The sequence below is a fragment of the Amphiprion ocellaris genome, chromosome 20 (genome assembly GCF_022539595.1).
Source record: "Amphiprion ocellaris isolate individual 3 ecotype Okinawa chromosome 20, ASM2253959v1, whole genome shotgun sequence".
Lineage (NCBI taxonomy): Eukaryota > Metazoa > Chordata > Actinopteri > Pomacentridae > Amphiprion > Amphiprion ocellaris.
The window spans coordinates 8930253-8955818 of record NC_072785.1 but is presented as its reverse complement, the minus strand read 5'-3'; the positions used below and the strand labels follow the sequence as shown (position 1 = coordinate 8955818).

At 38.8% G+C, this 25566-nt stretch overlaps 3 protein-coding genes across 4 annotated transcripts in view; 2 read left to right on the top strand and 1 right to left on the bottom strand.

Annotated features, from left to right (window-relative positions):
* hltf (helicase-like transcription factor) overlaps nt 1-25566 on the top strand; it is a 196027-nt gene that overhangs the window by 87129 nt on the left and 83332 nt on the right. The window lies entirely within an intron of this gene.
* On the top strand, nt 1771-14279 carry slc1a8b (solute carrier family 1 member 8b). Its single transcript, XM_023275725.3, has 11 exons — nt 1771-2106; nt 3967-4046; nt 4675-4890; nt 7217-7259; nt 7350-7563; nt 9008-9107; nt 10803-11036; nt 11174-11368; nt 11456-11590; nt 11680-11833; nt 13466-14279. The coding sequence occupies exons 1-11, from the start codon at nt 1939-1941 to the stop codon at nt 13610-13612; spliced, it is 1686 nt and encodes a 561-aa protein (XP_023131493.1). The 5' UTR covers nt 1771-1938; the 3' UTR covers nt 13613-14279.
* On the bottom strand, nt 17697-25354 carry elavl1a (ELAV like RNA binding protein 1a). 2 transcript variants are annotated; one of them, XM_023275727.3, is made up of 7 exons: nt 25214-25354; nt 23483-23542; nt 21358-21550; nt 20725-20828; nt 19957-20119; nt 19578-19803; nt 17697-19286 (listed from the first exon to the last, which is right to left on the bottom strand). In XM_023275727.3, exons 2-7 carry the CDS (start codon nt 23516-23518, stop codon nt 18962-18964), a joined length of 1047 nt encoding a protein of 348 aa, XP_023131495.1. In that variant the 5' UTR covers nt 23519-23542; nt 25214-25354; the 3' UTR covers nt 17697-18961. The 2 variants fall into 2 exon arrangements, with proteins under 2 accessions (XP_023131495.1, XP_023131496.1); XM_023275728.3 differs by having other exon boundaries at nt 19966-20119.

Genomic DNA, 25566 nt, shown 5'->3' with positions numbered 1-25566 from the left:
GCATCTTCATCTGTCCAGCTTCCCACAGGCACTCATGGTCTCCTGCAGATGATTTTAGTGATCTTTTTTACCTCTTGTGCCACCATGAGGTTGTCTTTAGAGACGCTTCATGACCTTTGGTGACCCCTGTGGGTTTTCCCATCAAACATTTGATATGTTCAGTAGTTTCTTTTACAACCAAATACCTGCTGATGTTCTCAGCAGCTGCAGGTGTTCTTTGTATTTAGGAACACGATAACTGAATACAGTAAATCATGTCAGAGCAATTAAACACCGGCATGCAAGCATTGCTAGTGAAAGCCTGTTATTGTGGCTGTACACGCTAACTGTCTGGGTGCAGATAACTGGGTCTTTAGAGCTTTTTTGCAATAAAGAACTACATGATGACAACCTTATGTCAGCAGTGACATTAAACAGTACCATTAGAAAGGCTAAAAGCTTAACACACTTCCTTGCTCTGTTGCAAAATCTCAATGTAATTCTCTGTAGATTCAATACAAGTGACCCTCTTCACACTACCACACAGTGTTACTATAAAAACACCCAATATAACCAATTGAAATTTAAATAAGCATCATTTAAATTTGGGAGATTGTTAACGGCCATCTTGGCTTGGATGGAAATGTAGGCTGTCTGAATTAGAAGTCAAGACTCACAGAGAGATCAGTGCTTCTAAGTATGTGCGTCCCTTTTGCACCATTCACTGTTCTCCCTGTGTGCATTGTTCAAGACAAGGATTAAATGTTATTGGATTGACTTCAGTTGACGTGGGCAGACATTGTTGTACTGGAAAGAGTCAGGTCTGGATGTCTTCCCAGGTCAGCATGGACTCTCTGATGTAAGCGGACGTCAGTTGACACCAGAATTAACAAGGCATGCAAACAACACACGAGAATAGAAGGACAACGGGGACGGCTGACGACAATGGCATGCCACAATTTCTGCTAACAGCTTCATGTCTCTGCATTTAAAATAAAATCACATTCTTCCCTTGGATTAATTTTAATATTATATACAGTCAGCTCTTATATCACCTTATAAACCTTTTATTTGACTTAAATGACAGCAGAACTACACAGTGTGCACTCTGTTTTTGCAGCAGTGGTCAAACACGTTCTGCTCAAAAGGCCTGCAGGGGTCACATCATACATCCCACTTCATTTGAGGCTGTTTTCTCTGAGCCAACAGGGCTTTATCTACAGGCTAAAACGTTAAGGCCTCTCTGGACTCTTCCTGACCGTTGAACAGATGACACAGCCAAATGTCATGGCCATGTTAAAGGGCAGCAAAGTGTCAGAGTATACTTTAAATTCCTGAACACAGAGGACTAGTGTCTTACCTTTGGCCTCTGGCAATCCTGCCTATTCAGCACACAAATCAAAACAGATCCTCATTTTCAGTCCCTAGAAAGCAACAGCTATATTAGTGATCATTTAAACAGCAGTTTAAATCAGCTTTTATTTTGTTTAGATTGCACACGTTTCTCAGTATTTTCAATAAATGTTGTCTTGTAAGGTCAGTAAAAGTTGCTATGATGACACGAGAGCTAATGTCAAGGTGTGTGCACCTGATTTTGTGAATAGCATCAGTAGCTCATAATGATCTATGAATGGAGGAATTAATCAGCAGCGAAGTCTAGCTTTAGCCTCCTTAATAAGTCTGAGTAGCTGCGAAGGAGACTCTGTTTGCATGGGATAGGGATAATCCTTTTAGGGAATGCTTTACTGGGAATCACTCAGTCATCACTTCCTCCCTCAGACTGGGCGAGCTTCTCAGTGTTAGACAGGATCCACATCTGATCAGAGTCGCCGGCTTGTTCGTAGGACTCGGATCTTGTGGGATACACGCTGATTTCCCATACTCGCTAAGAGATCCGGATATCTGTGCTTACTTCAGGGGGGTGGGGGGGCCTGCTGGGTTTTAGACTGAGCCTGAATCATGATGGAATGGTTGAAGTCACCGTGCAAACATCTGCTGTCGTTGAAAATCAGGGCGTACGTGAAGGACTACTGCAAGAGGAATGGTCTGCTGACACTGTCGGTCTTCGCCGTGGTGACTGGCTGTGTGCTGGGGTTTTTACTCCGATCACTCAATCTCTCCACACAGGTAGGGGTGGATGGAAAGAAAGAAATTCAGCCAGAGGTTAAGTGACTGGATTTGGATCTTCTAGGATTTGATTATATTAAACTACACTGAGAATAGTTGAACCAACCTGAATGAGTTGCTTCAACTGATAATATGCAAATGAATTAAGTTTATTCACTAATTTAGGTTAGATGTACCTAAATTATCTGATTCTTCTTGCTTCAACTTGATTTGAGGTATAGTCAGCTTAAAGTTTCCAGTGTTTCAACTTAAGTACTTGGTTTGCCCAAAATCTAAAACACAAATTTCTCATTAGATTTATTGTTTGCTCCTTTTCTTTAATCTGGAATCCTACTTGAAGAAAAACAAAGAAACATGGATGTCAGACACTTAAAGCTAAAGGACTACTAAACCTAAAGTAGACTACCATTTCTTTTTTAAGGGACAGAGAATACTTTCAAATTAATAGAATAAAGAAAAGCAACCTGTTGACCCAAATGAAAAAATTAAATAATATTCATTCCGAAAAGCATTTTATTTCAGCTCAAATACACTTTTTACAGTGCAATTAATCTGGATGAGACATCAGTCAGCCTGTCCTCCTAATTTGTTCTGCACCGAGGCTGTAATCGAAATCAGTTATGTAAACGTGATCATGGATGCAGGTAAAAACAGAAAGTCATCTCAGAAGAAGAGAAGGACCACTTTAGGTGACTATAATCTCTAATTTTCTTTTATCAGATCACATCAAGAACATTTCAGGTGTCTTTATATAGCATGTGGAGTTGGTCAAAGTGCTGTACATGTTAAAAGACACGCAACAACAAGAATGTGTGCAACAGGGCAAGACAGAGCAACACAATAACAACTTGCTTACAACTAACTTGAATTAAGCTTCTATTATATGCCAAAAAACAAGACAAAGAGTCACTATTTGCCGGATCAGCTGCTAAAATAAAATAACTATAAAATGCTAAAATATTGACATAAAGTAATAAATAAGTCATTAAAAATGTCTGTGTTATTGTTGAGTGTGACTGGTGGATTGAAAAAGGACAGCTATTCTAAGACTAAATCACGTCATATAAAATGAACCCACAGAGATTGTTTCCAATTCTGCAGTTTCCTTTTAGATTTAAGGAATTTTATAAGACTTTCTGACCTCAGAAGCCGACTTGATCCCCAGGTTGGTTCACTCTCACTATTCAGTACAAAATGCAACAATTTGCTCAGTTTCAACTCAAAACAGGACTATAGGTCAATGCTGTTTTAAGTTAGCTTTCAACAGTGGTTAACAATGTGATGCAGGTTCAAAAGGTATATGTTATTTATAAAATAACCTTCTTTTATTTGTAATTTTTTTACATTTCATGATCGCTTTTTCCCATCAAAGGTTTCCCTTCTGTATTCGAGAACAACTTTAGAGCCCTACAAATGTCTGTTTCAAGACTGCATACATCTAACTTTAAGTCACTGTGATGTAAGATGCTTTAAGTGGAACAAGGGGCTTAGGCCTTTTGGCAGAGACTGAATTAATGATTAGTGTCCAGTGTGTACCACATTGTACTCCTGTACGTTGGCAGCCGCCCCTTTAAATGCATGACCTTCTCATCTACGAAAAGAATCTGTGAAACATAGTAAAAATGTTTTGAACATAGTATTTTCCAGAATTAGCTACATGTGATTTACCCACGAGTAATACTTTCAAATGCTTAAAGGTTTCAGACATAATTGCACTGGTAATATAGCATTATGTCTTATCTATCGGGACCTTTCTGTGGTGCAGTGAGTCCTTAGGAGGAAGAAACCGCTACACAAACTGTTTGAAATTCAAAAATATACCCAGTATCAGCCTTGTTTAGTTGTTTCTTTTCCCCACAGGCTAAGATCTACTTCTCCTTCCCTGGAGAGCTGCTGATGAGGATGTTAAAGATGTTGATTCTGCCACTCATCACCTCCAGGTAAGATTCAGCTGAGTGTGTTGGACCAAACTCAGCTGAAAATGACAAGATTTTATAGTTAGGGGAGAATTTTCCTTCAGCCCTGAGAGGTCTGAGGCTCACTTGATAAAGATTTAATGCTACATTCAGACAAGGTGTTGAGATGATGAATTCCATCCTTGTCTGATGCATTTGTTGCAAATCATTCCCTCCTGTTTATTAACATCTAGCTGATTTTAATATGAGATATCCATATTATGAAAACTCTAGCATCTACACCGAAAAAGTGAAAATGGTCACTAAAATAACCCTTCTCATAAAATAGGGTTGTAACAGACATTTTTCAACTTTCATTAGTGCATTTTATGTTGTTTTCAGAGCAATCGACCAGTACACCTCAGTAACATCTCTTAGTAAGCTTTAAAAAATCTAATTTTTTCATTCAAAGCTAATTAAAATCTTTGTGAAGCTAACAAGCAAATAATTTTTTTTACTTAATAGTTGACCAAAAACAAACCTTTTTTTCAACTGACTGACAATCAGTTAGTATTATGGTACCATTATTTTATAAACTATATTATAGAAACATTTTACAGTTCAAAAAAAGAGTTTATCAGTACAAATCACATATATCCTACTTTCCATCCAGTCTTATGTCTGGCCTGTCCGCTATGGACACGAAGGCAAGCGGCCGGCTGGGAGTCCTGACCATCACCTACTACCTGTGGACCACCTTCATCGCCGTCATCGTCGGCATCGTGCTGGTGCTCATCATTCACCCGGGGACGGGCTCAGAGAAAGACGGTCACCATGCCAGTTCTGGGCCTGTTATGACCTCCGCTGATGCTCTGCTAGACCTCATCAGGTTAGCATTCACACAGACACCGAGGATCGCCACCGTTCAAGTGTTATTACCCACTGAAGTGCCCTTAAGAGAGGATATTGAGCAAGGACACTGTTCTGTAACTGTTCTCTGATGTTATTCAGCATAATTGCTTCTTCTGTGATTAAAAAGACTAATAATCTACAGCCAGACAAATTGGCACTTTGCTAACCATCAGTAAATTCAAAGTACAGTTGAAGCTGATGGGAATGTCAATAGCTTCTATTGTGTCATAATGATAGATTTTTACTAGATGAGGGCACTAAATGGATGATTTATGATTCACCTCAAGGGGGACATAAATGTCTGAACCAATTTCCATAGCAATCAGTGCAACAATAGCCACAAATATCAACCTCAAGGTGGCTCAAGGGATCATCAAGGTCAATAGGATTAATCCTAGTGAGGCAACCATGAACATGAACACAAAATTTACCACTTTCCCATTTACTGGATATTGGGATGTGTCACTGAATCAGTTTAAATTCTATATTCTGGTGGTGGTAAATGAAAACTACCATGAAAGAATGACAAATTCCATGACAATTCAAGCAACAGTTGTTAAGATATTTCAACATAAACCAAAGTAATGACCAGACCAGTACCACCATCTGAAAAGCAATGCAACTAACATGAATAAAATAAAATAAAAATGTATAATCTCTTCTTTCAGTCAGTGTGTTCTTCCTCTTAAGCATTTTAGTGGAGCAGCTGTACAATAATTTGGTGCACCGACTTCTCTTTCAATAGCTTTTCTTAAAGAAACTTCCCTTTAGAAACTATATGAAGACATAGAGACACCTTGGGGTGTTTGCTCATTTTGGAAAAGGAAAGGAAATTTTTGGAAAATTGCACGAACTTCTTTCAGCAGAATTGACAGAATCACATCCTATCATAGGCTTTTGAGGAGATCGTATTAGTGCTGTCAAAGATGAGGATTTGCATGTCACGCCCTTCAAAAGCTGGTGACAACCAGTATAGACCAATTAAACCCAGTAGTGATCCAGTTCAGACCTTATGAACTCTCAATGGTCCACAGAAATAGGAAGCTGTCTAATCACAAAAGCTCCAGGGATCAGTTTGATCCTGGGAGCTGACATAATAGCATCCAGAGCAAAATAATAGACAAAGCAGCTTCCGGAAAATGTGGTTTCCTTCGAGATTTAGTGCAACAGCATGAATGCCTTAAATGAAACCAAGTCAGAGGGGAATACTCCCACACAGCAGTTTGGCTAAGAATAGGGAGACACTTAACTGTGATCTGTTAAGCCTGAACTTTCTCAGAAGGTGCTGATTGAAGCAGCAGTCTGATGTGTGTGCTCAGGCTTACCGCAGGGCCATTCATGCCAGAGATCCACTAATACCTTCGTCTTAAACCTGATTATACCGGAGAGCTGCGGTGAGGTGTGCGTTTCAGTCCTCTTACGTGTTTGACAAACTCGCTGCCTGTGTCATTGACGTATGCTGTATGCAGTCCCAGTACACAATGCAGGCTGATCCCGTCCACCCTCCAACAGCGTCAGTCTGTCAAAGCCTCCACGTTTGCCTGCGTTGTCTGTTTTCATTGTCATTAAAATACATATAATGTGTAAAATAGCAAAAATTAGCCCTGATCCATGTAGAGGTCTTATGTTAACAATCCTACCTAATTACAACAGCAAGAAGTGCAGAAAATATCTATAAATCATTTGCTTGAGTAAAAGTTGCATTTCAAGTATTTCATTTAAAAAATGTTATTTGAAGTTTGCATTTTATAGGTGAAACAGTTCAAGGTGAAGCTGCTTTTAGCCTTTTTTTTTTTACACATTACTTAATTTTCATTTATAACAATGTATTTTAATATTAGAAGCTAATCTGTTTTCATAAATACATCTTGCCAATATAGTAAATAATGGCACATAAACACCACTGCTTATACAATTAAAAGTCCGACTTTTTAAACAGCTTATGCTTTGAGGGATATCTAATATCTTATAAAAAACATGAGATTAGAATATGTTTTTAGATGCCTACAAAGAAAACTCATCACAAGGTTAGTGGCTATTAGACTTTCCATTGTATTGATATTGATTAAAAGATGTGTAGAGTTTAGCTTGTTTTTAATAAGATATTAAGATCTAATTTTGTCAGCACCTTTAAGATAATCTCATCCATGCTGAGTTAATATATCAACAGGAAGTGCACTTGATGGGCACTGACAAATCAAATGATTCATGTATAAATAAAAAATACAGCTACGATAGTGTGAGTTGTTTTACCACGCATACATAAGTTCTGAATTTTTTTGTCTCTTTGTTGTTTATTGCAGAAACATGATCCCATCAAATCTAATTGAAGCCACTTTTCAGCAGGTGAGTGGATAAAATCTGACCAAAACTGTCCATTATTTAAATCCGTGACATCCCTACATTAACAGATCCCTGTGGTTTGTTTCATTCCAGTACCGGACAGACCTGGTACCGATTGTGCAGAGCGACAACGTAAAAGAGTCGCAGGCCAACTATGTGTACGTCATGCCCGACTACCACAACCCTCGCCTGGGCCACCCAGTGTTCCTGGAGATCACCCCTGCACCCGACATCAAGTATAAAATCGTCCCCAGCACGAGCAAAGGCATGAACGTACTGGGCATCGTCATCTTCTCGGCCACCATGGGTAAGATCACAAAACTCTTTTTGCGTCCGTGTAATTGCACCTTTTTCTAATACAGCAGCAGGTTTAATAAGCTTTAACTTTTAGGCTCATTTATTTGGTGACTATAAAGGCTATTATTGCCTTTATCACATTATACACAACTTTGGATTTCCAGGTTACCAAAAGTCTCTGTGGTTGCTGTTTATCCTGCTCCAACATGACATTTTTTTGACCTTTTTGTGATATCAATCATATCATTTTTGATTGGAAAGTGATGAATTCAGCTACTCATCACCCTTTATTATTTGTCAGTGGGGGGAAAATTATCATTATTTACCTGAGTAAAAGTACAAATGTATTATCAGCAAAAAAAAACAAAACAATTGATTTTACTGCCAGAGATGATTTATTTGGTGAATAAACTACTTTTATACAGTAGGATAAAGTTGTTTTTTCTTATATGCAAACTCTGCATGTTGTGCCAAAGTTTGGTTTTGTTGTCCTTGATCATAAACTGAGACTGTTCGGGCCTCAGGACTGTCACAATACATTACAATCGTCCCTCTCCCCTCCAGACATTGTTCAGAGCAAAGGTTTGTTCACTCAGCTTTTTAAATGCTGCTCCTGTTGAGGTCATGGATTTGGGACAGTGGTTGTTTTTCCTAGAGTCTCTCCTTGACGTCAATTAGTGCTTGTCTTTGTGCGTCACTCATCCCATCAGACGGGTCATTGTGTTCAAGGATGCTATTGTCCTGAATATTCAGACGGGGCTGTAGTGCAGCAAAGATGACGGTTTCATTGTGCAGCAGATAGGACATGTTGTTGGTCTGTAGTTTATCATTTGCATGTTTGTTTGTTTTGAACATGATATAAACTATGCAGCCAAACTCCTTAATTTAAAATTATTTCTTTGTGTGTAAAAAGGAGCATTTGGTCATCTTTTCACAGGGCACCAAAAAAGCTACAAACAGCCCTGTGTTGAAATGAGAGTAAAGTGGAACAAACAAGGCTCTGCTACACAAATTCTGCATTATTTTGTAGACTTTTCTGTATATATTTGGGTGATAAAACAGGACAGGGGGTGTGACCCTGTCCACTAGACAATGTTTTTCCATTAGCGACTGAAAGCAAAATGTTTGGGAACCAGTTTTGCGCTTATGTTCTATAAAGTCTTAGTAATGAGTACAGCTCTCAGATAAATGTCCTGGAATAAAAAAAGTACAGCATTTCCAATGAAATGTGACAGAGAATGAGTAGAAGTGCAAGCTAAATCTTGAATTTTTAATGATTTACTCATATTATTGATAACCAGTCAAAGGATTCTAGCAATGCCATATAGCTCCTATTCATGGTCTACAAATGATTTATCAATGATTTAGTAATTAGTTAACTTTTACACGGGTAAGAAAGTGGTAACTAAACTTGTAACCACAAACACGTGAACATGCGTCCTGTCTGTTCTCAGGCCTGCTGCTGGGGAAGATGGGAGAACGTGGAGCTCCTTTGGTCAACGTGTGTCAGTGCATCAACGAGTGCGTCATGAAGATCATCAATGCTGCGATGTGGTGAGGATACACCCTCATTCACGCACATGCTCTCGAAAGCGCACTGCTGTGTCACGCACTTACATCCAAAAAAAGACAGACTGCACACAGTCCAGAGAGCAGATTAAATCTAAAAATAAATGTCAGCAACTGAAGTGCTCAGCGCTGCTGTCTGAAGTGTACTTCAGGCTTTTCGCTGATGAGCTGATGAGTTGATGAGCTCCTGGATTAACTGTGTGTGAATGGTTCAAAGAGGAAGCTTCATTAATGGGATTAAAAATCAAACATACAAGTGCAGTCGGTTACAACTGTGAACAACATCACGTCTAAAGTATGCGAACGCTCCAGAAAACAGTGTGGCCACCTGTACTTTACATTCATGTGTGATTTCTGAACATTTAATTCCAAAGCAGTGAGCATTAACCTGCTGCTATAACAGTCTCTACTGTTCTGGAGCCTGGAAGCAGGGATTTGCTCCCATTAGGCCACAAGAGTATTAGTGAGATTAGCCAATGTTGTTAGATGATGAGATCTGGCTCAGAGTTGGTGTCTCAATTAATCCTGAAAGGATGAGGTTGAGGTCAGGCCAGTGAACTTCCTCCACTCCAAACTTAAAAGGTTTTTATGAGGACTTTTTAAATTTCCCTAAAATGTTGTCAATAAGTTTCAAGATTCAGAGGTTTTGTTTGTCACATATCTTTACAATTATGTGTTGAAATGCATTGTGGCATACTCATTTAATTATGTGCAATGAAAAACAACAATTAGATTTCCAAAAGAAATATAAAGGTTAAAATTTTAAAATTAAAAATGATAAGCATACAAGTATTGAAATGTTTAAATGTATTTTCTGTGGTGTCTCAGAGGACTGTACAGAATAATGGGCTATTTTGATAGCATATTGTCTTTAATATCATGGTAGGTTATAATACTAAAGTAGCTATAACTGATATTTTAATTATATATAAATATAGTTAGTTTTATCTAATTTTTGACTATCTGGTCTGTCAATGTCTGGTTGCTTTGTTTTGCTCTCACTGCTCTCATAGTGTTTTCATCAAAAAACTCAGCTCTAAAAGCCCACAGTTCATGGCCTGCCCCAGGCAGAATGTAGTTAATGACTTGCTAGTGAATACTGTGGAGCATTTAGCTGTTAAATAAACACATTTCCCCATCAGAAGCTGGTGGAGACCAAAACAGAGCTAAAATAGAGTGAAAATAGCAGTTACTGGGATGAAAATGGAGGAAAATGTGATATATTAATAACTAAGCACTTGCTAAGAAGTACAAAAAGAAATATGTCAAAACTTGTGTCTGGTGCCATTAAGTTCTCAAAAATATCTGTTATAGCAGGTTTAGGATTAATTGGTGCGAAAGGTCCCAGTAGCAAATCATGAAAAATCAGCTCCAAAATAAAATTAATGGCAGGGTCTATATAATCAACAACATTTCATTGTCATCTATCTCTGTTGTGAATTTGGGATTATCAAGTCAAAATCCTTCAGCATTGCAATCACTGAATGTCTTTTGTGTTGTGGAGTTAAATTCCATATTTTACCCCATGCAGCTCATTTTCTAATCAGTTTGGTGTTTTCACGCCCTGAGAAAATGAAGTTCTTGTTAGTGCTGCTGCTGCTGCTAAATGAGACCTACAGTCAAAAAAACAGGCACAATAAGAAGAGAAAATCAAATATTTCTGTCTTCTCCATCATGCAGGTACTTTCCCTTTGGCATCGTGTTCCTGGTGGCTGGGAAGATCCTGGACATGCATGACCCGGCCCATCTGGGGGAGAAGCTGGGGATGTACTTCATCACTGTGCTGTCGGGGCTGTTTGTTCACGGCCTCATCCTGCTGCCTCTTTTCTACTTCATCTTCACTCGCAAAAACCCCTTCCCCTATATCAGAGGGCTGCTGCAGGCTCTTGTCATTGCACTGGCTACTTCTTCTAGGTAGGAGAAGGCAGATGTTTCAGCTTGCAAATGTAGCCCAGTTTGTATAGAGTATCCAACTAGTTTAAATGCGTATGCTGTGGATTTAAGCCTGTTGATTGACCTCCTTTCATATCCTTGGTGCTCTTTCTCTGCAGCTCAGCCACACTGCCCATCACCATGAAATGTCTCCTGGAGAACTGTGGAGTCAATCGGCAGATTGCTCGATTCGTGCTGCCAGTGGGAGCGACCATCAACATGGACGGGACAGCCCTGTACGAGGCCGTGGCGGCCATCTTTATCGCTCAGGTCAACGAGTACGACTTGGACTTCGGCCAGCTGGTCACTATCAGGTGAGAAAAAAAAACACTGTAGTTACTATCATACACTGATAACTTATAGAATTTACACCACTAACATTGTGGCTTCTGTCTCTTCAGCATAACAGCAACAGCAGCCAGCATCGGGGCAGCTGGGATTCCTCAAGCAGGTTTGGTTACCATGGTGATTGTCCTCACCTCTGTGGGGTTACCGCCTGCTGACATCTCCCTGATTGTTGCCATCGACTGGGTTCTGTGAGTCCCACTAAGAATTCCTCTATTCAAACATGTCTTATTGGAGATACAGGAGCAATCTGTGAATCATTTTTCCATCTTTTCCTCAGTGATCGCTTCCGGACCATGATCAATGTTCTCGGTGACGCCTTAGCTGCTGGGATTATGGCTCATTTATGCAAAAAAGACTTTGAGAAAGCAACCACTACCACGACCACTGCTGCTACTACTCCTTTAGCCAATAATGGAGGAGGCCCCCAAAGGGTAAGAAGACTGATTTCTGGTTGTCCAGTTTAAAGTGCTGATGCAAGTTTTGTAAAACTGCTAAAAATTTTGATGAATCTTTCTTCAACATTAAAGATTAAAAAGACCAAATTTAGGAAAACAAGAGCCTACATCCCGAGAGTATTTAGTCATAAAGCAAAGTAATGGACAAACGTGATTTGGGTGCAAAATGAAAAGTTCAAGGATAGAGGAAGTTATTTAATTCTCCAGAGAGTCTGCACAAAACTATCTGCCTCATAGTTAGTGAGACATGTTATTAAAAACAACAAATGTAGTGCAGCTAAAGAATGGATCACAAAATCACCACAGTTGCACTATAGTAAAACTTATAATGGTTATTTGAACCAAACAGTTGTTGGCATGTGTGCTTTTGTATTTGTTCGCCACCTGTGTCACCAAAAACTCTACTTTATGTGGTTTAGACAGTGACATCTGGCCCATACAGCAAGAGCACACAGAAGCACAGTAGTTTAGATCTAACTGGAAATGCAGTTTAAACAACAGAGAGCACATTGATGTCTTTACAATTAAGGGAAGTTTTTGAATCCGTAATGTGCTTCTGTCATGGAAATACAGACAGGTGACAAATTAAAGTAGAAACATGAATAAAAGACTAGAAAAACACAACTAATTCTGTTGATTTAACTGCATGGTACAGTGAAGCAACTGACACGTGTTCATGCTCTGTGGCAGGTATAAATATGCTGTGAAGGCCCAGCTGATACTGACTTTGTATCAAGTGTCTGTTGAAGAGGTTTTATTGTTAAGGTGCAGGTGGCAGGAGCTTCAGTCACAAAGCCTGCTCAAATGATTGTTTTCATAGAAACAGCTGTCGCAATGACATCTGCATTTTAATTTATGGGAAAGTAAACATAGTTGGGTTCCTTTGCATAAAGTCATAAATACTCAAATGAAGATGAAAGCATACTTCAGAGCCGTGCAAAAAGCATGAATGCTCAATGTTTTTTTCCTGGCAAGATTTGGCTCCATGCATCCACTCAGAAGGAAGCGTCACTGCAAATCAATACAAACTTGTTCTGACTGAACACTTTTGACCTATGATGAATAATTTCTATCCTGATATAGTGAACTCTTTGACCCACATGGCACAAGGGGTCACTGAGAGATTCGAGTATGAAAATGATGTGAATAATATTCTGTGGCTTTAGCAATAAACAGATGTCAGCTCAAGTGGAAATTTTGGACCAGAAATTTCTGTACAAATAACTGCTTCTGTTACTGTTCATGTAGAACCAAGTTAAGCTTTAGTAATGAGCTCATTGGCTTTTCAGAGCTTTTAAATAAGTCATGATATGAAGAATTTTTATATTTTGGTCAAATTCTATTACCACCTTAGTCATCCATGTTTTTGAAATCATTTTGTAGCGTTTCTTTCTGCACAATTAAATCAATTGTTGCAAGAGAGAATTTATAGTCACACTTAAAAATGTTGAATAAACAAGAATCAAAAATGCTGCTGCTGATTATATTGGGTCAATGTTTCAACATCATTTTCATTTTTTCATTTGTTTTCAACGTTTTTTTCATGTAATTCTACAAAACCGAAGTCCTTTCGCACTAACTCTGCTATTTTCCTTGTCTTCCCTACAGAGAGACACAGTAATCTCCTTTGGCAATCAGAGCGTGGCGCTCTCAGACGCCCCTCTGATCGCTCATCGCTGCGATTACGTGTTCGAGGTGGAAGGAGACAACGTGCTGGAGAAACCTGTGCCCTGCTACAACCTCTGCCAAGTCTGAGATTCCATTACATGCTGGACATTAAGGGATGCTGCCTTCTACCGCACATTGACTCACCTCCAAAGGCACAACCTGAGGCTCTGAAAGTTCAGCTGGGCTCATGTATGGTTTCTGCCTGAAGAAAGAGTAAATTGTGGTGTCAGGGTCGAGCAGCTCACATGTATTTTGCCTGTGCCATGCAGAAAACAGAAACCTACTTGATACTGTATGTCTCCACTCAGTTTTGACTGGATGACGGTGGATGTAATGAAATGCAGTGAGTTTCACAAGTAACCTAAATCTTTAAGCACACGTTAGTGTCTCATTGCACGTGCACACTTGGTGATGTGTTGCAGCAACATGCATTAGATGGAGATTAGTGTTTAATGGTCCTAATGAAGTTTGCTGGCAGGTTTGACCTCAGTCAAGGTTTTAAATTGCCTTAACATGATCTCAGTTTTGACAATAATGCTGAGAAAATGAAAGACTTGAAAGACAGACAAGGAGTAGAAGAATAGTAGCTTCATGTTAGACAAGGTTTCTATGGATATATATTAAGGTGACATTAACAAAAAAACACACTGACATACTCCAATCATACAATCCCATTAAGATGATCATTCATGTTTTTATACCTACGCTTTTAATTTTGTGTTGATGTTTTGTAATAAAAATCTGCTTCACTACAGTCGTTTGATTTTGTATTTTTGAACCGTCATCTTTTCATGTACTCCTCAATTGTCAGTTGAGATTTTGAGCGATTTTGCTTACATATTTTTTCTTTCAAAGTAGATGAAGGAAAATTATTTTTTTCTCACTCAAACCCGTCTTAACTTCACTACCATTTCTATATACCAGACTTCATAGCTTTATTCTAATACATATTCTGAATGTAGTAGAATAAATACATATTCTTGTAATTAAAAAATTTAAATTACAAGGTTGTGTATATATATAAATCACACTTGTATTCATTTTATAACATTTTGTACCAAAAAACATTGCAAAGTGTGTGTTTTTTTTCTTGGATATATTTTCTCAATTATGAATTAATTTAAAAGAATACCCAGAATCTTCTATGTTGAAGCATGTTAAACGCAACAAGAATTTTAAAACTGACTTATCCAGCATTCAGATGTATTCTGGAAATATATGATAATTAGCTTCTATTTACTTAGACAAAATCTCATTAGCATCAAACATAGAATTTCTGAAAACCCATAATGCAAAAGAGAATCATTTTAACCTAAACGAGAAAAGTCTTGTGGTGATATCCATCAAAAAGTTTTACCCTTTTCACTTAATAAGCAATTATGCAAAATACTATATTTTTTAAACTTCAGGGCCTTCTTCTGACATTTCTGGAAAGCTTTGGTTAAAAGAACACATTCACTGAGCTACATATTTGTTCTTAAGAGGAAAATAATCATACACATGGGGAAGGTCCGGTTGAAATGTTCCGCTTTTGCACCACAAAGTGAGAGTCATATTTAAGCAAAAGCGACCACATCTGCTGAAATACAGAAGCAAAACATGATTTAAAACCACATGCAGGATTACTGCTGCATCTCTTGGTGGCTGTGCCTCCTGAGGTAAAGCACGTCATCCGATAAGAGCCGGGTTGGAGGTCGATCTCCAGCTTCCTTGAACACCTGGGCCTGTGCCACGGTGTGGGACTCTCAGCTTTATAAATATAACGTAGAAGCGTCAAGCAATTCCTTAAAGGATGCCTTCTGTGGAAAGGGATATCGTAGCACAAAGGCTAATGCTTTAAATTGCCAAACTTTCCTGTCCCCTGGCTGCATTACTTTTGTCTGCAAAAATGTCAGGTAACAAATGCAGCTATTGAGATTTTTTAAAGCCTTTTAAGCAGCCATTTCAGTTCAGTTGGTTCAGGCCATCTAATTGATAGCATTGGAGATCATATCTGCAATTGTATTTTTATATGTATTCAGGTGAAGACACCTTTTTTTTTGGAAGTTGAGTGGAAAGTAAACAGCAAAGACGTTCAATGTCAATGATGGTGAAGATGCTGCAGGGGAAAAGATTCCAGCTTGTCTCCCCCAAGTGGCATCAGAAGGTAATAACAGAGGCCTGTAATTGTGCAGAAAGTCAATCACCCCTTAAAATTTTAACTGTGATTCGACTAGCCTCAATATTTGTTCATATTTCTTAAAAACTGCATCACACAAGACTGGCACACATTGGTGACAGCAATGTTGCATCAGCTATGACAAAAATGCTGCGAAAGTTGCAAGTTAGATAATTTTTTACAACATAAAATGATCAACTGAGGCAGCATGGCGGCTTCTGATAGCATTTTCACTAAAAATGTTGAGAAAAGGTGCTGTTTAAACACCCTGTCAAATGTTAGTCAGCTTTGTGATAACTATTAATAAATACATTTGTTTCTATTAATATTTGTGATTCTAGACACTAATGTAATGCACTATTGCTAAACAGGGTAAAAAAAAAAAACAAAAAAAACACTAGTGCATAGTACGTGATCAGATGAAGACCAGTACAAACATCTTTCCTTAACCATGACACAAATGCTACTGTGGAGCAAAATAGAAAATATGGTCAACTTACAACACAATCATCATCACCCTGTTCATGCAGATAAAAACCATTTAGAATAAATCCACAATAAGCTTCTGAAGACACATTTCATTTTTTCAATTCTGAAAAGCCACCATGTTTTTATTGAAATGATCCGATGTTAGAAGACATTTAATGGACTTCAACTTGGCGTCAAGTGTTCAAAAACCAAGAAAACAAAAAGAAAATCCATTAAAAACACTCCAAAAGTATCAAGTACGACCGCATATACTGTCAAATAAATAATTGCGCCTCCTCCGATGTAAAATACACTATTTCCACTTATAAATTAAGGCGGAATGCAGTTTATTGTGACTGCCCCTAAAACAAATGTACTTGCATTTTTCATGCAGCCTTAACAATTTTTAACTAAACTGCTGAGAAAACTAAGCAGTAACATGTCAGTAGAAAAAAGAAATTATAAAAAAAGAGATGACAGTCCAAGACTATTAACAAATTTCTATTACCTGCTTTGAGCAAGGTGTGAAATATTGCACAAAGGATTGTGACACAAATAGAAGGTGGAAATACTTAGTCAAATTCACTTTTAAGACCAAACTCTGAAGCTTGTAATGGGATCATTTCTCCAAGACGGGCCACACAGTTTAAATACGAAGGTGAATTATTGCTGGGGGCGTGGGAAAATACAGGTTTTAAAGTCAATCCTAAAAAGTGGGAGCATGTTGTGTTCGCAGGAATCTAATTGGAGCTCCATCACCGAGTATTCTGTTCAATTTCTGCTGAGATGAAACCAAAACAATTACAATGCTGCATCTTTCACCACCTTAAACTGCAAAGCAACATAGCAATTTTTTCACAATTAGATGAGCTTTGCCATGCCAAAGATCTTGACTTACGTCGATGACCTAAGTAGTGTTTAAGTGAGCAGCTAAACAAAGCCAAGTCCTCTCTAGTGTAATCTCCATTAGACAGATCAGAGCAGTGGGTTTGGGATAAAAGCGTGAACAATGTGTACTTATTTGTCGTGTTCAAATATGACACATCGCTAATGCACAATAAATTTGGCTTCATTTAAGATAACTACACTGAAGAGTCAACAATTTACTCCGCATGTAGATCGCCATTCATAAACAGCCAGGCATTAAAAGTTGACTTACAGACTGAGATATCAAATAATAAACCAGACATCAAATGTGTAACTGCAGAGAAGACAACTGTAATATTTTAGTTTGCAAATTTGGTTGCTCTTCAGTGGTTTAAACTTCTTCAACCATCTCTGAAATGTCAGCTTTCCTCGTAGTGTCTGTGCACAGTTTAAGTAACCTCAATTCATCTCAACCTACATTGGTCCATATGCTGCAAACCTTTGGCCTCTCTCAGAAGTTAAAAAGCTTCCAAATGGAGACACGTTTTGATAACAGCCTGTTTTTGCTTGACCGGGAATCTTTCTTCAGCACTGCAGCTTTGCAAATTCAGAAAAACAACAGAATAAAACTCCAAACCAAATCTAAAAAGGTAAATAAAAAAGAAAACCAAACAAAACTTTCAGCAAAAGAAAATAAAATTTAATGGTTTTACGTTCAAAGTGAAACAACCAAAACAAAAGGAAGAAAAATAAAGCAAATCTAAGCTGAAATCAACAACAAAGGCCATTAATTTCTCTCCAAACTTGAGATAAGCACTCATTAAAACAAGTTTGTAACTTACACTGTAACAAATAAAAATGTATGCTTCTACAAAGGAAAAAAAATCCAAACAAAAAGAAAAGAAATTAACTCAAACTGAAAGAAACAAAATAAAACATAGCGGCAAACAGCCAAAGTGATGTTGCTCTCAGTAAGTATCAGATATAACCTTAGTACCTCCTCAAAAAAAAAAAAGAAACTGAAAAAGGTCTAATTTTGCCTTGAGAAAGAAAAACTGTTCTGGGGTTTATAGGATGAAATCTCTCCCTGCCTTTGGTCCATCTTAATTTCGTACACACTGACTGGGTTAGAATTTCAACAGGGCTCTCCTGGAATACAACTTATAATAAAAAGACACTTTACATAGGGATAACAAAACAATAAACATTCCCCTCCAGAGCTCGTCATGTTTAAAAATGTTAAACCTGGTCAGAGGGTGAGCAAAAGATTAACATCAAAAAGACTGATATTCATAGCAACCTAAAACAGATTGTTTAAAAGTGCTTTGCTCTTAGATTGAAACAGCGAGTGGTTTTGAAAGGTCTGCGTCCGCTGGATGATAATTTAAGGCATCTATTTCTACATATGACGAGGACCCGGGACAGAGCACTGCTTTTCCAAACTGAAACGACCACTGGCTCTTGAAAAATATTCTTCTTGCCCCTTTTTACTCAATAAATTATCCACTAAAATGTTGACGCTTGGGTAACATTTGGTAGGGCTTTTCTAACGCTCTGTATATTCAGAGCACTGCTAAGAACCAATTGTTTGCCTTTTTTTCTAGCCCCCACACATGCAACACATACAATGTTTTAGCTTTTGAGATAATTTTCAATTATACTCGGGGTAATTTGAGAATTTTCTCTCTGCCACTCCCCCCAAAAATAAAACTGTCCTCAAGCCCCAAGCGAGAGTATAATAATGAAAAAAAAAAAAAGAATAACCTGGACACTCTTTTAGACAAGTACAAAGGTGCAGAAGAGTGAACTTCTCATTGAAACTTTGAATATGCTAAAACCCAATTTGGTGTGCCAGACTTTGCAAACTCAAACAGCTTTTTCGCAACAAAAACCTGGCACAGGTTATTTCCCGCTCTCCTCTACACCTGATTGTCCAGACTATTCTACTTGTGGCCCTTGCTGGTCTTAAAGGACACTTGCAGTATCTTGTCTCCAAGCCGGTAGCCGTTCAGGCTGGCGATGGCCATGGCCGCCTCCTCGTAGTTTGTCATGGTAACGAAGCCGAAGCCCTTGCACTTGTTGGTGTTGAAGTCTCGGATCACCTTGACGTTGGTGACGGCGCCAAAGGGACCGAACATTTGCCACAGGATGCTCTCGTCTGCATCCTGGCCCAGGTTGTAGATGAAGATGCACCAGCCAGAGGTGGAGTTCCCCGGGACACTGACACCTCCCATACTGCCCATGTGATCAACGCCCATAGGTGAAAACCTGAAAGTGAGAATGCTTAGAGTAATTGCTGCAACCAAGAATCCCTTTTATTATTGATTAATCCCTCAATTACTCTCTCAATTCATTGTTTGATTCACAAAATGTCAGGGAACAGTAAAAATGTGCCCAACAGTATTTCCTAAAACATAGTCGATCTATTTAAATGCCTTGTGTTCTCCTAAAAGTATTTGAGCACCCCTTTAGCTGATTATTTTTTTACTCTTTATTGACGAATTATTTCAGCTTTAGTTATAATACAGATTGGATTTAGATATTCACAAATTGTTTCACCTAAAGCGCTGCGCCTGGTGGTGTAAGGGCCCTCCGAAGCGTCGGGACTGGTTGTGGTAGAGCTGAGAGATGAGCTGTGTGTTCTTCGCCTGGTTCGGGTTGGCAGCAAACTTCACTGTGATCGGCTCAGAGGTTCCCGGGGGCTTTTGGCCATTCAGGTTTTTGACAGCTTCCTCAGCCTCTGCCCGCTTGTCAAACCGAATGAAAGCCACCCCACGGGACACACCTGGGTACGAGAAAGCAGCTGGTGACTGCCCATCTTGATACGAGCAACAACTATGTTTCCAGATGAACATAGCAGTGCTTTGTTGGCTATTTAAATGAATTTGTAACACCAAAAGGTGTCACTGTATTTTTGAAAAGCAAGGAAGTCATTCACCTGTCGTACCTGTGGCCTGATCCGCAAGTACCCGGGAATTAATGATGCGGCCATAACGTGAAAACATATCCTCCACATCCTTCTGGGTCATGGACTTGGGCAGGCCGCTGATATACAGGTTAGCATCCTTTATTGTATCCGAGCTGGGCCGTGCATATGAAACCTAGCAACGGGAAGCAACAATCGTATGATTAAAACACTTCAGACATACATTAACAAAAAGGATATACCAAAAATAACTATAAGAAGTAAAACTAAAACATCTAAATATTTTAGGAATTTACAGAAGCAGATATATTAGGTGTTTTACAATCAACTCATTGATCTGAAAGATTCTGTCTATTACTTCAAAATATATTGGATTCAATAAAAGAAAACTAAATAAAATAACCTCTTAGGACAACTGTTACCTAAGTAGTTTTAGACATTAAGTTGTTGGTCTGAGCAAAAATGAATGGAGTCAGAAGCACAAAAGAACATTAAAGCAACAAAAAAAATGAACTCAAATTGATCAAAAAAGTACTTTTTTGGGGAATTAAATACATGAAATAAACTGAATCTGACAGAATGTGTCAAACAAAATAAAGAAAAAATAAATTCAAACTCAACAGACATGCCAGATAGGGCATTAAGTGAGCTGTAAAAGCAGTATCACTTCCTCGGGCTGACATGTACTAGCTAGTTAGCGGACAGCACAGGAGCCACAGGAGAGTTATATGACATGACATCTTTGCTTTGAGAATTGTAGAACACCTTGTTGCACGTTACCTTGATAGTTTTGGACTGTAGCCTTAGTCCATTCAGTGTACTGATAGCTCTGTCTGCATCACTAGGGTTAAGATAGTTAACAAATCCGTACCCTAAACTGTGGCCTAGAGAAAAAAAAAGGAAAACAATAAAATAAAACAAAAAAACGTTGTATAGTTCAAAAAAATCTGCAAACAAATAAATATTAAAAACAAAAACAAATCTTAACATTGCATGCTAGGCTAAAACAAACAAACAAAGAAACTGTCTACAGATAAACAGGGTTGGACTGGTTGGAGTAAAATCTATGGTGGTCAAAAACGTTGAACAAACTACTACCCAATTTGAATCGATTTGGGATATTTTTCAAACAAAAATTACATTACAGAAACACTGGGGACAGAGGAGCCAGAAAACAGGCCGTTAGTACAAAGCCTGCCAATAAACACAAAGTAATTTGATAAAAGTGACAGGCCTAACAATTATCTAAGTCATGAAGCTGAACCACCAATTGCATTTTCAGATGCTGTTGTCACACCTTGTATGTTTTTGCTAAATCTGTAAAAGGAATACCATTCCATTTAAACCTAAACCTTGTGTTTAAAGTGTCCATCTGGTCTGTCACATGTCTTATTGCTTCACAGCTGGGCATACCTGCGACTTTGTCTCGTATCAGCTTGGCAGACTCCACCTCTCCGATGCTGCTGAAGAGGCTCCGCAGCTCATCCTGCGTCATGCTCTGAGGCAGGTAGTTCACTATCAGGTTGGTCTTGACGTCCTTCCCCTCGTCCCCTCCCATGTGATCTTCATAACCGTTTGACATGTCATACACCTCCTGCAGGTCGGCCTGGTGGGCCGAAAAACACAAAGCGAGGTAAGTACGCAGGGTACACGGAGCTACAGCTGAAACAAGGAACTGAATAATCAATTAAAACTAACGGGAAGCAGACTGGCAACTATTTTGACTGCTTGCTCCAGCCTGTAAATTGAGACCACATGTTGCTTTTCTTTTTACATGACTGCAAAGTTAATATTACTTCAAGTCAAATAAAACAATGCAAAACAAGGAAATTCTAATGTGCAAATCCCATTTTTTTTCCCACAGGTGAAATGTTTTTGTTGAACTATGGTTGAAAATTATTTTAAAAAAAACTTCAATTTGACATATATTACACATTACATGTTTAACTAACCTTACCTCTACCCCAACACCTCAAACAACCCTCATTATATAACTGACACAGAAACTGGAGCGTCGAAACTGAAAAGATATTTAAACACATTTTCCTCTCTTTAGTAGAACCTGTTTGTGGTTAAACTCTTCAGCATTAAGCTAACTCATGAAAAAGACAGCGCCTGAGGAATCAACCAGAGGAACCTGGGACTAAATTTGGTTCCTGCACAATAAAGTCTCAACACCAGAGGAATTTCTTTCCAAACATTCATGAAACTAGGGTACAGAGTTTGATGTTTGCCTGATGGTTGCTACCCAGCAAAACAGACACTGCAGTGACTTCAACTTGTACCATATAATTCATAAATGAACAGTAATATAGTAGGGTTTTTTGTTATTTATTGTAGAAAAATAAAAAAGTTAGGTTTTGATGTCTCATTCCTGACTTGCTTAAAAAAAACTGAAAGAGAGGGATTGCATGTGAATGAAGTAAGAAATGAGGAGTTGCAATGCGAGAACAGTAGGTTTTTCTAACTCATGTCTATTTATCTTTCATTCACTCATTACTTCCAACACAAGCATCAGCCACACCAGAATAAATACAAAAATACAACAGATGACCGAGTTACTGTTTCCTCAGGTTTGTGAACCTGATTTGCCTTTCCATGTCCTTTAAATGCAATGAAAATAAGAGCATGCATAAGAAGCTTTAGTTGCTAATTTACTTATTTTAGATTCATGGTTTCAGGAACTTTTTTTAAGTGTCCATAGAGTGTAATTACAGTTCTCCAAAGAAGAGCAGAGGATGAAGTCATAAAGGCATATAATTCTAACTAATTACATTACCCAAGTATGTGAGTGGATTTAAACTGCAAACTGGTCTCAAAGCAATGGTTTACACAAAGCCAGCATGAAATTTAAACAATGCAGTATAAAGTAGGTAAGTAACTCTTTCATCCCTATGATTATCTCAATCACATGTCAGTATGTGGTAAACTCTGCGAGTCAGTTTAAGGTCTCTAAGACTAGCTCAAATAACAATGCAAAGCGCCTGACATGAAAATACTTTTTAAAATCTTGCTTCTGCTATCTGTTCAGCAGTGTGTGTCCTATTGGACACATTTGCTGGCGAGTGAAACAGGATTAAGCCTGAAATGGGAACCAGTCCAGCAGTCAACCTGACAGAGGTCCATTCATGCCAGAGAAGGATTGTGATTGTGTATTCTGGTGGGTAGGATGCACAGTGAGGATGAATGAGAGTTCTGTATTAAATCAGTAAACATTGGCAAAGTTGGTGGGAGCAGCACTGCGTGTGTGTTTTAAGTTTATCTTCATGCAATCTCACATTTCATGAATGAAATTATTAGTTTGAGCAAATTACAACAACCCATTGTCTAGTTTTCCATATGAAGTGAAACATTATGAGGCTGCACATTTTCCACTGCGAAAGGTCTTTAAATATGTACTACTTATGACTACTACCAGGAATTGCACATTCAAGTCTTGTCAACCGCCCCAGCACCAAACGTATCTAATCATGCTGCTAACAGATAGGATTGCATACTGCAGTACTGCTTGAAAGGGGAGCTGGGATTTAATACTCACTTTCAAGTACTTAGTGTGTCCTCGACGAACTGCCATGAAGACACTTCACTGCTCCTGAGGCTGGGTGGGGATAAGATAAAAATCAAACAATGTGACAAAGACCAAACAAACAGATTTGTGGTCTGAAGAACGCAGCATTAAGCAAATATTCACCGAAAAAGAATTACATAAAAACGTATGTGGATATTCCATTTCGTTCTCAGCTCTTCCACACATTATGCACAAAAAAACCTCAACAAAATGTTTTGATAATTGTATACATCGCAGCTTGAAATGTGCTTCTGATTTAAATTCTGCTTTTAATTCCCATTTTACAAGTTTAGTGCAGATTGAATGACACTACAAAGCAGTGCACACATTGAAGGAACAGCCTGAAACTACAACAAAGGGACTGTTCATGGTTACTACTAGCTCCACAGCCTGGTAATCAATTTGTCCAGTTTTGTGCAGAATTGATTTCTTACTTCAATTCCTGCGTGGTGCAGCCGGACAGCATTTTTGTAATCAATTAAGTGTATATCATCGGCATGTGCCTAGACAGTGAAAGCTGCTTTGTGTGATCTGCAGTATTGACTTTTACTATTCTGGTCTGGAGCTTTAGGCGGTACAGCTAAACATGCTGGTCAGTCTCGTGTAATATAGAGGGTTGACCAGTTACTAGCTCTCACATCTATCTTTTTATGTAATGGTAATCACTTTAATGGCGTATTAAATGTCATGGTAAACATGGAGGCCACAACCCTGCAGATGAAACATTGACTGTGAGGGGGAAAAACAGGCTGATTGGATTACCACAGGGCTAATTTGACAGAAATGCCAAAATAAATACTTGCAGTCATCTGTGCATTACAGAATTACCCCAGACAACAACAATAGCAGTATATCTCTCCACAATCCATAATAAAAAGCACCGATCAGTAAACATTTGCATAGACAGAGTATGGGCATGCTGTGATGTTTGAATATAATGGTGTGCCTTCATTTTTAAGTGAGCTTAAATTGTGAAAAACTGGCTTAGTTTGCCAGCGGTTGCTATATTGGAAAATAGTTAAGTGGAGCCGTTGTAGCTGGAGGCTCGAACAATGTTTGAATAACTGCAAAGTATAAAGGAAATATGAGCTAGCGTCCACACAATTTGACCTAGCTGACTTTAAAACTACTACAGAGCTGAGTTAGTCTTGCTTTTCTGAAATCACAACCTTCCTTTTTTAGTTGTCCACCCATTTCTATTACTGCTCAACAACACCGCATCAATTCACGACACATCTCCCACTCGGAAACGTGCAGAGGCCTGATTAGCATTACTTTGAATTACTAGCATTAGCATGCTAGCGAGCCCCATGCTCTCCGTATTCTCTGGTTAGAAGGACAAATATTCTGTTCAACCGGGCACGACAAAAAACAGGTAATAATGCTGCTAAAGTGTACTAAATGCAAATTAAGATAACTGCTAGGGATAAGAAGTAAAACGTTTGTCTAGTGGTGTCTTGCTGGCTAGCTAATGGAAAGCACCGAGACCCTATTTTGGAGAGCGTCGGATCAATGCTTCTCCGTCCCCGCGCCTAAACCGGAGCGGCCTGCTAACAGGCCACGGCAGCTAATGCTAGCCGCCGCTAGCTGACGGCTCGGCGGGCCCCGAGAGCAGCATGGCAGCCATTTGGCGAATCTTCGAACACCTAAATACACACACGAGAGGCTTCCTGGGAACTTTGTCAGCGTTTATCCTCTCACCAGCTTTTGAGAGTTAGTTGTTGTTCCTGCTCTCTTCTCCTATTTCTGTCTCTTCTTGGCGACGTTCACTTCCCTCCAAGTCGACCTCACGCAGCGAAGAAACCGAGAAAGGAGCTACGTAACCGGCCACGCCCACCCGCGTCCGGGCACGCCTCTGCAGGAGACAGCGTGCTGTACATGCACGGTGGACACTCACTGCAGAGATGCACCCGAACGTGCATAAGAAAAATATGAACGAAGCATGCAAAGACCTTGTAAATTCTACACATCTGAAAGAAATACAGTAAAAAAAAATCTGAATCACCTTCAATGGCCAAGTGCGTAAACACCATACAAGGAATGTGGTTGGTTGG

Bases quoted from the DNA above. Each gene is read 5' to 3' on its own strand.
- elavl1a (XM_023275727.3), bottom strand. From the start codon at position 23,518: ATGGCAGTTCGTCGAGGACACACTAAGTACTTGAAA. The intron at 20,120-20,724 runs GTAACGTGCAAC...TCCCGTTGCTAG, and splicing joins TACAGTCCAAAACTATCAAG to GTTTCATATGCACGGCCCAG. The intron at 19,804-19,956 runs GTGAATGACTTC...TCTCGTACCCAG, and splicing joins TCAGGCCACAGGTACGACAG to GTGTGTCCCGTGGGGTGGCT.
- slc1a8b (XM_023275725.3), top strand. From the start codon at position 1,939: ATGATGGAATGGTTGAAGTCACCGTGCAAACATCTGCTGTCGTTGAAA. The intron at 7,564-9,007 runs GTAAGATCACAA...GTCTGTTCTCAG, and splicing joins CATCTTCTCGGCCACCATGG to GCCTGCTGCTGGGGAAGATG. The intron at 11,369-11,455 runs GTGAGAAAAAAA...CTGTCTCTTCAG, and splicing joins GGCCAGCTGGTCACTATCAG to CATAACAGCAACAGCAGCCA.